Here is a 16,958-nt window from a genome sequence, read left to right as displayed (position 1 = left end):
GTCTCTCTTTTTGTCCTGCTCTGTATCTCAGTCTATCCATCTCTCATGCTCTTTCTCTCTCGTTCTCTCTCTCTCTTTCTGTCTCTCTTTCACCTCCCCCCCTCTCTATTTTTTAAATACTTGTTCAGCCAAACTTCTTTATGGTTTACACTCTCATCATCAAGCCCTTGATAGTTGAATCAGGAGTGATAGTGTCGGGCTGAAACAATAACCTATAATAACACTCTCCACAAAGGGTGTTCAGATTGCTCACCTCGTTGGAGTCAATGCCGTTGTTGACAGACCATGTGGTCTGGAAGTACTCCAGCATGCGCTGTTTGAGGCCCTGGGGCAGGTGGTGGACTCGGATGAAGTCCTTCAGGTCCTTGGTGCGGGTGTGGTACTGGGACCAGCGAGAGTACATCCTCTGAATAATGGCTGTCACATTACCAAACACCAGGGCGTGCATCAACGCTGGAGGGGAGGGATGGCGGGAAAGAGGGAGGGGGGAAGGGAGGGACAGAAGGGCGGAGGGATTGGTGGGCAGGCAGGCAGGCCGAGGACAGACAGACAGGAGGGAGCGAGGGTTGGAAAACAGGGTTTTGGTGGGGATGAGTTAGAGGGGCATGATATTGGGAGGTGGGTTTGGAGTTAGGAGTGTGGGAGTAAAATTGAGTTTGGGGGGTCACATTTGGAGATGGATGGGCAAGATATTTAGAGGTGGGGCATGAGGTTTAGAGGTGGGGCATGAGGTTTAGAGGTGGGGCATGAGGTTTAGAGGTGGGGCATAAGATTAAGAGAAAAGGAAAACATTCTGAGAAAGATTTACTAGAGGGTGTGTGTGTGTGTGTGTGTGTGTGTGTGTGTGTGTGTGTGTGTGTGTGTGTGTGTGTGTGTGTGTGTGTGTGTGTGTGTGTGTGTGTGTGTGTGATTGCCCCCAGGCAGTCGGGGACATTTAACACAGCCAGGCTCATAAACATTCAAAGGGAGAACACTTGCCACTGTGACCTCATTTAAACCCACAGCCCCAAAACCAGTTCACGTCTCTGGTTTGGACCAGATAAAACCAAATAGAAGCAGTCCAAACCAGCGGATCAGCCACAAGACCAGTCCTTATCACGGTAAAACTAGATAAAGCTAACATTATGAACATTGCCTGGTGTTCACAGATGTCATTCTGAATAGTTCTTACATGCATTCAGCATTCATTGTGATGTGCGTGTGTGTGCCCGTGTGTGTGTATCTCCCCTACCTCCGATGAGCATTGTGCAGATAGAGAAGATCTTCTCAGCGTCAGTGTTGGCCGACACGTTGCCGAAGCCCACGCTGGTCAGACTGGACAGGGTGAAGTAGAGAGAAGCGATGTAGACACTCCTCAGAGAGGGACCGCTCAGCCCCGTCCCGTTCACTTCCCCCAAGGGGTCATAGGGAGACTCCAGACGCTTCCCCAACTCATGAAGCCAGCCTGGAGACAGAGAGGAGGGAGGGAAAGATGGGCTTTGTTCCAATTCTCTACCCTTCTCTCGCTCAAAGCTCAAAGTGTACACTCCGTCATGATTTAGAAGAAGTGTAAGGAATGGTGGAAACTTCCTCCAGTCATGATTGTGAGGGGTGGAGAATCAGAACACAGTCATAGGCTTTGTCCAAAATGTCTTCATTTGCTCTAGATAGTGCATAACTTTTCACCAGAGCATTGCACTATATAGGGCAGGGGTCTCCAAGAGGTCGATTGTGAGCTACCAATAGCTCGCAGCCTACCGATGAGTAACTCTCCAAACAATTCTGCATGTATTTTTCACGTGTTCCACCACAAATTGTCATAAACAAATCTCACATGTATCAGACACCTCAAGCTCCTGGCTACTATCAATCAAATCCACATTGACATTATCCCGCCCCTGGTTAGCCACAATTAACTTAAAAAGTAACAATATCTGCCCATTCATTTCCAGCAATAATGCCCCTTTATGTCTGTGTGGTGCACGTGTTTGTCTTTTATTCACTTAGTGTTGCCAGTTAGTGTTAATGATACAGTAACTGTCTTCTGGTTAAACAGAAAGACAAAAAGAAATAAACACTATAAAATCTTTCCCCAAAACATTCATGATTATTTGTATCATTCGGGTGGGCTTTTGTTTTTTTGCAAACTCTGTCATGACATATGCAGCAGCAAAAACATAGCTAGTCCAGCACATTCTTCTCTCGCCAAAGAAGCATTTAAAGGGGTATTTCACTCAAATATATATATATATATTTTTAATTCCCAGCCCTCAAATTTTGTCTTCTGATGTGATTTTAAGAATTGACATGGACTCAGACCATCCAATGTCATTGTTTCTACATGAATAATTGTAATTTGTAGAGAGAAGACAGAACAAAAATGTACAAAGAAAATCTGAATTCGGGAAAATACAAAGAGAGGGCCTATTTGAAAGCTAGGATTTTTTTTAAATCAGAAGCTCACAACATATTTAATCATTTAAAAGTAGCTCTCATGCTAAAAAAGGTTGGAGACCCCTAATATATGAAATAGGGTGCCATTTCAGATTTGCCCATAATAGAGATAGAGATTTAATCAGACAGACAAACTAAATGGTGGTGTTACGTTATTGTGTTTAGAGGTAGGTGAAGGAGTCAAGAGCAGGAGAGCAGAGATGTCCAAGTAGCGTTTTTTAATAGGCAAGTCCACCACAATAAGGTCAGGTACAATACCAAATAAACGCCCTCAACAAAAGAGAACACAGTTACTCACGGAAGGAGGAAAAATAACGCTCCTTAAACTTATACACACTCTGTATAATACGTGAAAATAACTAAGGCACAACCTCAACGAGCAACATCACATGAATAATCCCGCACAAACCTAAGCAGGCAACAGGGGTAATTAAACACACAGAAATTAAAGCAAATTAAACCAGGTGAGAAAGAACCAAAGACAAAACAAACGGAGAAGGAAAAATGCATCAGTGATGGCTAGTAGGCTGGCGACGCCGAGCGCTGAGCGCCGAGCCCCGCCCGAACAGGGAGAGGAACCACCTTCGGTGGAAGTCGTGACAGGTGGATTGTCATCATATCTCAGGCTGATTGATTTGTGTGAATAAGATAAAGATATGCAATAATAACTGTATCAAATAAATCATTCAAATACTGAGCTATATTGTATGCTAAAAAAATTGGGAAGCTATATTATTTTATACTAATACAATTGCTCATAAAAATATAAACAAGTCATACCTTTTTGCTCAAAAGGGTATGATTACGGATAAACCTGAATGAATGAGTGAGAAAATGACGGAGGGTCAAAGATCATACCTACATTAATGTGGATGCTACCATGATTATGGAAAATCCTAAACTAATCCTGAATAATGATGAGTGAGAAAGTTATAGAGGGTCAAAGATCATACCTTAAACATGCTAACCTCCCATGTTATTGGTAATGGTGAAAGGTTAGCATGTCTTGGGGTTATAATCTTTGACCCCTATTCACGATCCATTCAGGATTATCCGTAATCATGGTTGCATCCACATTATGTACAAGTGTTTAAAAATGTATTTTATTCCTATTTATTATAAAAGTGACTAAAAAATGTCACAAATTATTTACCATAATGTTTTACAATAATCTCATTTCAAATGTTTTTTGCAGAAAATATAGCTCAGTATTTTAATTATTTATTTTATACAGTCATTTTTGCTCATCTTCATCAAGGGTGTCAATCATTTCAGACCCCACTGTATATACAGTATACCCTGAGTATACCAGACATTAAGAACACCTTCCTAATATTGAGTTGCTCCCCCATGGCTGGATGTCCTTTGGGTGGTGGACCATTTTTGATATACACAGGAAACTGTTGAGCGTGAAAAACTCAGCAGCGTTGCAGTTCTTGGCACAAACCGATGCGCCTGTCGCAGTCCATGTAGGGTCAAATGACATTAGGAGGGCTAGCTCGGAACTGCTGAAAATGCATTTTAAAGAACTGATTCTTGCTCTGAAAGATTCCAAAAAGTGGGCAATTATTTCAGCCCTGGTACCATCGCTGGGCCGCGGCTGTGAAAGATTCAGCAGGCTACTAGCATTAAACACTTGGCTAAAAGACAACTGTAGTTCTGTTGGCATAACTCTTATAGATAACTTTGACACCTTTTGGTCCATCCAAATCATCTTGGCTCCTGGACCCTGTCCGTGCATTTCAAGGCTGCGTTGAGACAATGACTTATCATTGACCGAAGCCCTGCTCAGACAATCCTTACCATTATGTCGCTGAGTTGTCGTAGTGCTGCTGCAAATGTACATTGTCCCAGGGGCGTTGGCAGTCATAACTCCATTGAATGCTTCTGTCAATCCTACAGCTTTTGTATGCCGTAATTATGCGCCTATGAACATGGGTTATATTGTTAGCACTGGGCGGTGTGCCCTAGTAGGAAATACACTGTGTGCAGCTCACCCTGCACTATCAGCTAAAACATAAATACCATTGTCATGTCTACCTCTGATAAGCCTCCCAATAAAGCAATAAAGACTATCAATCCCAGAAAAGTGCTACAAATTGCCCACATTAACATACATAGCCTAAGAAACAAGGTTCATGAAATTGATAACTTTCTAGTAACATAACATTCAAATACTGACTACCTCTGAAACTCACTTAGATAATACCTTTGATGATACAGTGGTATGCAATACATGGTTTCAACATCTTCAGAAGAGACCGGGTTGCCTATTGTGGAGGTGTTGCAGTGTATGTTCAGAGTCATATTCCTGTAAAGCTTAGAGACGATCTCATGTCAAACGGTGTTGAAGTAATATAGCTACAGGTTCACCTGCCTCACCTCTCTTTCTTGTGGATAGCTGCTATAGACCACCAAGTGCTAACAGCCAGTATCTGGATAATATGTGTAAAATCCTTGATAATGTGTTTGATATCAACAGAGAGGTATATTTTCTGGGTGACCTAAATATTGACTGGCTTTCATCAAGCTGCCCACTCATGAAAAAGCTTCAAACTGTAACCAGTGCCTGCAACCTGGATCAGGTTATCAGTCAACCTACAGTACCAGGGTACTTACAAACAGCACAGGAATGGAACCATCCATGTGTATTGATCACAACTTTAACTAATGCTGCAAAAATCTGCTGTAAAGAAGGATCCAAATCCATTGGATGTAGTGACTATAATATAATAGCCATATCTAGGAAAACCAAAGTTCCAAAGGCTGGACCTAATATAGTGTATAAGAGGTCACACAATAACTTTTGCAGTGATTGCTATGTTGAAGATGTAAAGAATATTTGTCGGTCTGTAGTGTGTAATGAGGAGCAGTCAGACGCTGCACTTTACACATTTTTGAAATTGCTTATTCTAGTTAATAATAAATATGCACCCATTAAGGTGACTGTAAAAACTGTTCAATCCCTATGGATTGATAAGGAATTATACAATTGTATGGTTGAGAGGGATTTTTTTATTTTTTTTATTTCACCTTTATTTAACCAGGTAGGCAAGTTGAGAACAAGTTCTCATTTACAATTGCGACCTGGCCAAGATAAAGCAAAGCAGTTCGACACATACAATGACACAGAGTTACACATGGAGTAAAACAAACATACAGTCAATAATACAGTATAAACAGTCTATATACGATGTGAGCAAATGAGGTGAGATAAGTGAGGTAAAGGCAAAAAAAGGCCATGTAGGCAAAGTAAATACAATATAGCAAGTAAAACACTGGAATGGTAGATTTGCAGTGGAAGAATGTGCAAAGTAGAAATAAAAATAATGGGGTGCAAAGGAGCAAAATAAATAAATAAATAAAATAAATACAGTAGGGAAAGAGGTAGTTGTTTGTGAAATATCACATTTACATAAGTGTGACGTTCTGACCTTAGTTCCTTTATTATGTCTTTGTGTTAGTTTGGTCAGGGCGTGAGTTGGGGTGGGTAGTGTATGTTCTTTTTTTTATGTTGTGTTTTGTGTTTGGCAGGTGTCGTTCGTTGTCTCTGACTGAGAATCATACTTAGGTAGCCTGTTTTCTTCATTTTAGTTGTGGGTGATTTTTTTCTGTCTCTTCGCCAGACAGAACTGTTTCGTTTCTGTTCGTTCTCCTTGTTATTTTGTTTTTGTGTTGTGTTAATAAATATCAACATGGACACGTACCCTGCTGCATATTGGTCCGATCCTTCTTACTCCTTGTCAGACGAAGACGAATCGCACTACAATAAGTATTCAGACCATTTACTCAGTACTTTGTTGAAGCAACTTTGGCATCGAATACAGCCTCGAGTCTTCTTGGGTATGATGCTACAAGCTTGGCACACCTACAGTGCCTTGCGAAAGTATTCGGCCCCCTTGAACTTTGCAACCTTTTGCCACATTTCAGGCTTCAAACATAAAGATATAAAACTGTATTTTTTTGTGAAGAATCAACAACAAGTGGGACACAATCATGAAGTGGAACGACATTTATTGGATATTTCAAACTTTTTTAACAAATCAAAAACTGAAAAATCCAACCTCACTGAGCTCGAGCTGTTTTGCAAGGAGGAATGGGAAAAAAGGTTTGAAATATCCAATAAATGTCGTTTCACTTCATGATTGTGTCCCACTTGTTGTTGATTCTTCACAAAAAAATACAGTTTTATATCTTTATGTTTGAAGCCTGAAATGTGGCAAAAGGTCGCAAAGTTCAAGGGGGCCGAATACTTTCGCAAGGCACTGTACAAACTGAGTATTAGCAAGAACAAACAGATAGGGCAGCTTGAACAAATGGCAGATGTGCTGGTCCATCTGAAGCCTAGTGGGTCGGTCTAAATTGGGGGTTTTGCGCAGAATGAACCTTATTTTAAATAATGGTAGCCTAATTGTCACGACTCCGACCGAAGGTGGCTCCCCTTCCCGTTCGGGTGGCGCTCGGCGGTCATCAACGCCGGCCTACTAGCTGCCACTGATTCTTTCCTCCCCCTCCTTATGTGTTTATTGAGTACACCTGTTTTGAGTTGGGTATAATTAGTGAGGCTTTATTAGTCAGCCGGCCCGCCTGGTTCTTTGTGCGGGATTAATTATTGTGACCTTCTGTTTTGTAGTAGAGGAACGTGTTTGTTCCTGGTCGTGTATTGTGATTGTGAGCACCCTGTGTTGCGTTTTGTGCATTAAAGAGCACAGCATCGCACTCTCTGTTTCCTACGTCTGACTCCACACCCACGACACCCGGAGCGTTACACTAATCCACCATTCTTTCCGCTGCAGGATGGTGGGCCTGTAAAAGTAATGGGCCTGTGTATTAGAAACGTCCGGGATGACTTCTGGTCGTAATCCATCCCTGATACCAGGTACCTGAGAACCAAAACTAATCCTAGGTCAGCTCCTACCTATAAAGTTAGTGTTGAAACAATCAGCAGGTCCCTGAGACCTCCACCAGACACTTAAGAATGGTAATTGGATATACCGCTCTCACTGACGTGGGATCAGCATTAGAATTCCATAATTGAGATACAGTGCATTAATCCTGCATGACACTGAGGCTCAGTTAATTGGAAAAACAGCATCAGCTTCTCATGGCCCCATCAATACTGACCCAGAATCAGTTTGGAGACGTCAGGGAGAGGTAATTGAGAATAGAGCCTGGCTCATCGATACTGACTGGGGATCAGCCCTAGAGGCCTCATTATGTGTTGGACATTATGTGTTCAGGGGAAGCCTGGGGCCCGGCGACTAGTCATTACTGTGGGACTACTCTACTCTGTCAATCAAAACCCCAGAAACAAATAAAACAGGACATGTTTTTCCCCAGTCACATTAAATTCCTTCCCCGTGCATGAATATTTTATAGTGTAATGAGTGTCTCATTAGAAATCAGTTGAATCAATAAAATAATCAACACAGCCATTAAAACTGCATAGCGAGATGCTGGTTGGGAAGCTAATAAACTCAGCAAAAAAAGAAACGTCCCTTTTTCAGGACCCTGTCTTTCAAAGATAATTCGTAAAAATGGGTTTAAACACTGAACATGCACCTGTGGAACGGTCGTTAAGACACTAACAGCTTACAGACGGTAGGCAAATAAGGTCACAGTTATGAAAACTTAGGACACTAAAGAGGCCTTTCTACTGACTCTGAAAAACGCCAAAAGAAAGGTGCCCAGGGTCCCTGCTCATCTGCGTGAATGTGCCTTAGGCATGCTGCAAGGAGGCATGAGGACTGCAGATGTGGCCAGGGCAATAAATTGCAATGTCCGTGCTGTGAGACGCCTAAGACAGCGCTACAGGGAGGTGGGACGGACAGCTGATCGTCCTCGCAGTGGCATACCATGTGTAACAACACCTGCACAGGATCGGTACATCTGAAACATCACACCTGCGGGACTGGTACAGGATGGCGACAACAAATGCCCAGGTTACACCAGGAATGCACACTCCCTCTATCAGTGCTCAGACTGTCCGCAATAGGCTGAGAGAGGCTGGACTGAGGGCTTGTAGGCCTGTTGTAAGGCAGGTCCTCACCAGACATCAAAGGCAACAACGTCGCCTATGGGCACAAACCCACCGCCGCTGGACCAGACAGGACTGGCAAAAAGTGCTCTTCACTGACGAGTCGCGGTATTGTCTCACCAGGGGTGATGGTCGGATTCGCGTTACACCGAGGCCTGTACTCTGGAGCGGGATCGATTTGGAGGTGGAGGGTCCGTCATGGTCTGGGACGGTGTGTCACAGCATCATCGGACTGAGCTTTTTGTCATTGCAGGCAATCTCAACGCTGTGTGTTACAGGGAAGACATCCTCCTCCCTCATGTAGTACCCTTCCTGCAGGCTCATCCTGACATGACCTCCAGCATGACAATGCCACCAGCCATACTGCTCGTTCTGTGCGTGATTTCCTGCAAGACAGGAATGTCAGTGTTCTGCCATGGCCAATGAAGAGCCCGGATCTCAATCCCATTGAGCACGTCTGGGACTTGTTGGATTGGAGGGTGAGGGCTAGGGCCATTCCCCCCAGAAATGTCAGGGAACTTGCAGGTGTCTTGGTGGAAGAGTGGGGTAACATCTCACAGCAAGAACTGGCAAATCTGGTGCAGTCCATGAGGAGGAGATGCACTGCAGTACTTAATGCAACTGGTGGCCACACCAGATACTGACTGTTACTTTTGATTTTGACCCCTCCCTTTGTTCAGGGACACATTATGCTATTTCTGTTAGTCACATGTCTGTGGAACTTGTTCAGTTTATGTCTCAGTTGTTGAATCTTATGTTCATACAAATATTTAGACATGTTAAGTTTGCTGAAAATAAACGCAGTTGACAGTGAGAGGACGTTTCTTTTTTTGCTGAGTTTAGATGCTAGCCAAAAACAACCACACATAAGCCATGATATGCTGCCATGACCAGCTGACACTACTAACCAAAAATGCCCATGCACCAAATGTCAGCACCATCCCTGAACCCCTCTAGACAGAACAAGCTGCTCATCCATTGATGTTCAGGGTCTCTCGCCAGTTAAATGATGCCGTCCCTGAACCCCTCCAGACAGAACTAGCCGCTTACCCGGCGATGCCCACCCCTGAGGCGATTCTCAGATATGCTCACCCCTCACTCTTCCACCTCTCTTCCTGACCCCTACTTTCCCCATCTCTGATGCCCCCACCTCACAGAGCAAGCAGCTCACTGATGCAATACCCAACCAAATCCCTGATCCACTCTCAGACAAAACTAGTCGCTCCCACCACTCACCGATGTCCCAGGAGTAGGCGTTTGCCTCCATCTCCTTCTTGCCGATGACGTACCAGATGCAGGCCATCCAGTGGGCCAGCAGGGCGAACATGGACATGAGCAGGGTGAGCACCACAGTGCTGTGCTGGGAGTACCGGTCCATCTTCTGGAGCAGACGCAGCAGCCGGAGCAGACGCACTGTCTTCAACAGGTGGACTACTGATACCTGGGTGGGGAATGAATGACAGGTGTGGTTCTATTACAGTAACAGCAGAGGAGGTGCAGAGGGGAGCTAGTGGCAAGTGTCTTCATCCTCCTCCTCATCATCATAACCTATTCAACCAAACAACACACCTTCTTGATCATCCTACTCTTCCTCCTCATCATGACCCAAACCACCAACATAGTTAAACACATCATCACCATCACCACCATCATTATCATCATCACCTTTATCACTATCATCACCATCATCACCTTTATCATTATCATCACCATCACCACCATCATTATCATCTCCATCATCACCTTTATCGTTATCATCACCATCACCACCATCATTATCTTCATCACCTTTATCACTATAATCACCATCATCACCTTTATCATTATCATCACCACCATCATGATCATCACCATCATCACCTTTATCGTTATCATCACCATCACCACCATCATTATCATCATCACCATTACCTTTATCGCTATCATCACCATCATCGCATTTATCATTATCATCACCATCACCACCATCATTATCATCACCATCATCACCTTTATCATTATCATCACCATCCCCACCATCATTATCATCACCATCATCACCTTTATCGTTATCATCATCACCATCACCACCATCATTATCATCATCGCCATCACCTTTATCATTATCATCACCATCATCACCTTTATCATTATCATCACCATCATCACTTTTATCATTATCATCACCATCACCACCATCATCATCATCATCACCTTTATCACTATCATCACCATCATCACCTTTATCATTATCATCACCACCATCATTATCACCATCACCATCACCTTTATCATCACCATCATCTTCACCATCATTATCATCATCACTATCATCAGCATCACCACCATCATTATCTCAGCATCGCCACCATAATCATCATCACCACCATTATCATCAGCAGCACCACCCTCATTATCCGCATCATCCCCACCATCATTATTATCATCATCACCACATCATTATCATCATCATTATCATCACCACATAATTATTATCATCATCACCACCCTCATTATCATCATCACCACCATCTCCACATCATTATCAGCATCACCAACATCATTATCATCAGCATCACCACCCTCATTATCCTCATCATCACCACCATCATTATCATCATCACCTTCATCATTATCATCATCGCATCATTATCATCATCATCATCATCATCACCACCATCATTATCATCAACATCACCACCATCATTAGCATCATCACCACCACCATCATCATCATCACCACCATCATTATCATCATCACCACCACCATCATCATCATCACCACCACCATCATCATCATCACCACCATCATTATCATCAACATCACCACCATCATTTTCATCACCATCATTACCATCACCACCATCATTATCATCACCATCATTATCATCACCATCAACATCACTATATTTTAGAATAGATCAGCAATATTAAATTCTTTAGAATGAGACCAACTGTATCATTAAAGCTCATGGTCATCATCACTCTAATAATCTTCAACAGGAATATAGTTCTCCTCCATGCTTTGATTAAATACAGTGCTGCATATTCTCACACTTCTTTAATTTCCTTGATATTTGAGTGCTTGGTGCTGAAGGCAATGTGTGAGAGAGAGAACAAGCTCAGAGAGTGATTTCCTGTCAACAGGAATGCATGAACACTGTGGATGCGATCTAAAGGGCACAGTATTGCCTATAGGTCCTACAGGCCCTGGTCAAATGTAGTGCACAATATCGGAAATAGGGTGCCATTTGGGACACATTGCGTCAGGGTTCCCCAACTGGCGGACCGCAGGCCGAATTTGGCCCATGGGTGATTTTATAGGAGCCTCCAAGGTTTTCTGAGCAAAAAATAAAGACCAGCACACCAGCAAATCAGCTCCAAGTTAATTTTAGAACTTTATCATGAAGTATTCCCACACATAATAAAGAGATATATATATGTATTATTTCATATTTTATTTAACCTTTATTTAACTAGGCAAGTCAATTAAGAACAAATTCTTATTTTCAATGACGGCCTAGGAACAGTGGGTTAAATGCCTTGATATATGTGATCTATACAAACGTAAGCAAGGTTTGAAATGATTATGTTTCAGTCAAATATTATATCTGTTCTTCTTGTGGTCAATTTGAATTATTTTCCAGGCCCATGACATCAGCTCAAGAAAAAAATGTCCTGCAAGGAAATGAATTTGAGCAGCAATCTTCCTTTGTCGCCCAGGCAGACAGTAAAGCTCTAGCTCACTGCAGCGATGCAATAAACTCAGAACCACACATGCTGACACACACGAACGCACACACACACACTAAACCTATGGCAATAAAGAAGTCCTGAGCCACAGAAAGTACACACACCTGTCTGAGGTCTCACGGTAATTGACCATTATAAACACATATAGCGTCTCCAGGCCTCCACACACACAAGCCGCTGTTCTGCGCCTTGGGAACATCTACATTTAAAAAAGCATAATAAATCAATGTATTTAAAGAAACATTCTGATTAGAAGAACATGAATTTCAGAACACCATAATATGAGTTGGCATACTGCAGTCCTGTGTTTTCTGGCTGTAGGCTTGTTCATTTAGCTGACAAGATATGCTTATAAGTCCAATTACATTATTTTATTTTTTATGATTTTATAGTAAGAAGAATATAATTGAACTTAGCCATATAAAATATCAATAATATTTTCCCATAACGGAGCAAGTGCGCATACGAAGTGTGTCACGCCCTGACCTAAGAGATCCTGTTTATGTCTCTATTTTGGTTTGGTCAGGGTGTGAGTTGGGGTGGGTATTCTATATTCTATTATTTGTATTTCTATCTGTTTGGCCGGGTAGGGTTCTCAATCAGGGACAGTTGTCTATCGTTGTCTCTTATTGAGAACCATACTTAGGTAGCCCTTTTTTCCATCTGTCTTGGTGGGAAGTTGACTTTGTTTAGGGCACATAGCATTTAGTTTCACGGTTTGTTTTTGTAGTGTTTATTGTTTTGTTCGGCGTCTTTTTTTCCAAATAAAAAGAGAACTGTACGCTCGCCACGCTGCACCTTGGTCCTCTTCCTTTAACGGCCGTGACAAAGTGGCTATGTTGAGTAAAAGTAAACATTAGAAACAGGTCCTGTATGCTAGATTTAGAGTTATTTGGCAACTTTAGCTATGAATGATACAAACCTTAGAATGTCTCAGAAATCAAACATGTTTTGTCTGCATGGTGCGACTATAGGCTATTGATGATTTGAGAAAGTAGCAAAAAAAGCTTGCTCTCTGTTCCTTGCCTCAGGCTGCACAGCTGTTCTCTCATCAAGTGATCTTATTTTTTACCCATCAGACTATTCTCAATTGAATCTTGTCTTTACTAATATGTAAGATTAGTTTAGATTTAGAATGGCACATTATCAAATGGGCAGGAACAGGAGCAGGGGGAAAATACATTTCATCTGTATGCACTTGAATAACGAATGGAGGCTGCTCACTTTCGAATCGGCCCGTTTGATAGGATACTTCGTATTTATAGTGGAGCATGTGCTTAACATGAGCAGCTGAGAAATAAATATAACAACACTTATTTCACTACATGAATCAACCTCTGTTGGAAGAGCATGCTCTCGATGAGCTACAGGTGATATTTTGCCCAAGCTCTGAAAGCCATGGGCTCTCCAAACCTGTTCCTGCACCATCACCACCATCGTCATCGTCATCACCTTTATCATTATCATCACCATCATCATCAGCTACCCAGTGCTTAATTTGGGAAACCAAGTGGAATCTGTTCGGGAACATCAATAGTAACATATTTTCGCAATTAAACATATTTCACTAAACTGTTTCGCGCTCAAAAAAGGATATATAGGACAGAGGAGCAGATGGAAACGCATGGTGGTGAGATATTCTGCATAGCTAAAGGTAAAATGTGACCCAATGAATTATGAAAATAAAATGAAATCACTATTACTACGCATTTCAAAATCAAATACAAATTCACGAATTGTAGGCTTCCCGGCACAATCAATGAACCAACATCATCGCTTAGGGCTGGCTATATGTTCTCTCCCAGACTCATGGATAGACATTTTGGAGCATAGCATAAGGTAACCAGTCCATCCAGTATGAGTAATAATACAGTCCACACTTAAAGGCAATTACTACAATTTGTTTAATTTTAGAGTATAGGCTTGACCAATTATGTACCAAAGACATATTCATTTTGAAGTATAGGCTTGACCAATTATGTACCAAAGACATATTCATTTTGGAGTATAGGCTTGACCAATTATGTACCAAAGACATATTCATTTTGGAGTATAGGCTTGACCAATTATGTACCAAAGACATATTCATTTTGGAGTATAGGCTTGACCAATTATGTACCAAAGACATATTCATTTTGAAGTATAGGCTTGACCAATTATGTACCAAAGACATATTCATTTTGAAGTATAGGCTTGACCAATTATGTACCAAAAGACATATTCATTTTGAAGTATAGGCTTGACCAATTATGTACCAAAGACATATTCATTTTGGAGTATAGGCTTGACCAATTATGTACCAAAGACATATTCATTTTGAAGTATAGGCTTGACCAATTATGTACCAAAGACATATTCATTTTGAAGTATAGGCTTGATCAATTATGTACCAAAGACATATTCATTTTGAAGTATAGGCTTGATCAATTATGTACCAAAGACATATTCATTTTGAAGTATAGGCTTGACCAATTATGTACCAAAGACATATTCATTTTGGAGTATAGGCTTGACCAATTATGTACCAAAGACATATTCATTTTGGAGTATAGGCTTGACCAATTATGTACCAAAGACATATTAATTTTGAAGTATAGGCTTGACCAATTATGTACCAAAGACATATTCATTTTGAAGTATAGGTTTGATCAATTATGTACCAAATACATATTCATTTTGAAGTATAGGCTTGATCAATTATGTACCAAATACATATTCATTTTGAAGTATAGGCTTGATCAATTATGTACCAAATACATATTCATTTTGGAGTATAGGCCTGACCAATTATGTACAAAAGACATATTCATGCATTCATTTATTTTATTTTTTATTTATTTGTATCCTCTTTAAAATGCAAGTGAAAGGACGTTATATCGCTTAGGAGTCTAGGCGCAATTTCGATTTTGTCCACTAGACGGCAGCAGTGTATGTGAAAAGTTTTAGACTGAATCAATGAACCATTGCATTAATGTTCAAAATGTTGTATAAAATCTGCCCAAATGTGCCGAATTGGTCAATTGATACATTTTCAAGTACATAACTATAGAGAACATACAAAAATTATATGGTAATAAAAAAAAATAAAGTTTACACACTCCCAGGAATGTCATAAATGATGGATAATTAGCTTCCCTACAGAAAACACACTAACCTTCACACATTTAGATGGGGGGGAGGAGTGAGACAGGGGTTCAAACTGTAGAAAACAGTTCCTACATTTGAATATAAACATTTATGTTATCAAACAAAACTATGTTACATTTTATCTCTGGGACCCTCAGGATGACAAATGAGAGCAAGATTACTGAATGTAAGTACATTATTTACCTTCAGAAGTGAATGTATCAAACCAGTTTATGTGATAAAAGTGTTTTGTTGTGCACTCTCCTCAAACAATAGTATGGTATTTATTCACTGTAATAGCTACTGTAAATTGGACAGCGCAGTTAGATTAACAAGAATTTAAGCTTTCAGCCCATATAAGACATGTCTATGTCCTGGGAAATATACTTCTTACTTACAACGTCTTGCTAATCACATTAGCGCACGTTAGCCCAACCGACACACACACACCGATCCCGTAGAGGTCAAATCAGTTTTGTTGTGTGTGATATGTGGTTGGCTATATGCGGCACAATTATTATTATTTTTTTCGTTTTTTTTCTTTGCATATGCATAAGCTCGAATATGCATATGGGAGTTTTAATTAATCATCACCTTAGAAAGCACTGTCCATTTCATTGTGTTAGGCTTTGAAACAACATCCAAAACAACCAAGTTTTACACTGATTCAACCTGCTGTTGAACTTCTTTCTTCATATTAGAAAACAGTTCCTACATTTGAATATAAACATTTATGTTATTGTTGCAGGAATTAAATTCCTCTGTTTTAATACCCAATTAAAATCAAACACTCTGTCAATTCATAAGGATTTGTATGACCCTTATTTGTATTAAATGGACAGAGACCAGTCTTAAAGTCAACCAGCAGCTTTTATTCACGAGAGTACTGCTCATTACACAATTTACCACAGGTTATAAACTGAAAATGACGTCATTAGTTTCAGTACTAGCCCGTGTCATCTCCGCTCTAGTACAATGGCTGTATGGTTCTCACATGTCTCTCCCTATTAAGATGATATATGACTGAGCCAAGGTCAGCTTGTGTAGATAAGCCTTCTAGCCAGACTGGCTATAAGTTAATTCATTTCTACAATGATACAGACAGTCATTGTTCTAATTCTTGATTATATTTACACACATTACATTTAATACTAGGATTAAAAAGAAAATTCATACATATACAGTAACATAATAGTATTCTGATTAGTACATATACAGTAACATAATAGTATTCTGATTAGTCAGTCCTGATTGAAATGTATACATAATTAGGCATCATTGATCAAAATTCCCTTAATAGTTATCAAACAAAACTATGTTACATTTTATCTCTGGGACCCTCAGGAGGACAAATGAGAGCAAGATTACTGAATGTAAGTACATTATTTACCTTCAGAGGTGAATGTATCAAACCAGTTTCTGTGATAAAAGTGTTTTGTTGTTGTAACTCCAAAAGTTCTGGGACACTGTAAAGTCCATGGAGAACAAGAGCACCTCCTCCCAGCTGCCCACTGCACTGAGGCTAGGTAACACGGTCACCACCGATAAATCCATGATTATCAAAAACTTCAACAAGCATTTCTCAACGGCTGGCCATGCCTTCCTCCTGGCTACTCCAACCTCGGCCAAC

General features: G+C 40.9%; 1 protein-coding gene across 1 annotated transcript in view; it reads right to left on the bottom strand.

Annotated features, from left to right (window-relative positions):
* The window catches only part of LOC139373743 (voltage-gated delayed rectifier potassium channel KCNH8-like), a 94,208-nt gene that overhangs the window by 19,168 nt on the left and 58,082 nt on the right, over positions 1–16,958 (bottom strand). Inside the window, exons 7-9 of the mRNA XM_071114668.1 lie at positions 9,707–9,911; positions 1,232–1,444; positions 254–453 (exon numbers count right to left, since the gene is read on the bottom strand). Of these exons, the coding sequence (XP_070970769.1) occupies positions 254–453; positions 1,232–1,444; positions 9,707–9,911 (618 nt within the window). The remainder of the gene's footprint in view (positions 1–253; positions 454–1,231; positions 1,445–9,706; positions 9,912–16,958) is intronic.

Source organism: Oncorhynchus clarkii, chromosome 18 (genome assembly GCF_045791955.1).
Source record: "Oncorhynchus clarkii lewisi isolate Uvic-CL-2024 chromosome 18, UVic_Ocla_1.0, whole genome shotgun sequence".
Lineage (NCBI taxonomy): Eukaryota > Metazoa > Chordata > Actinopteri > Salmoniformes > Salmonidae > Oncorhynchus > Oncorhynchus clarkii.
This window is presented reverse-complemented; position numbering and strand designations above follow the sequence as displayed.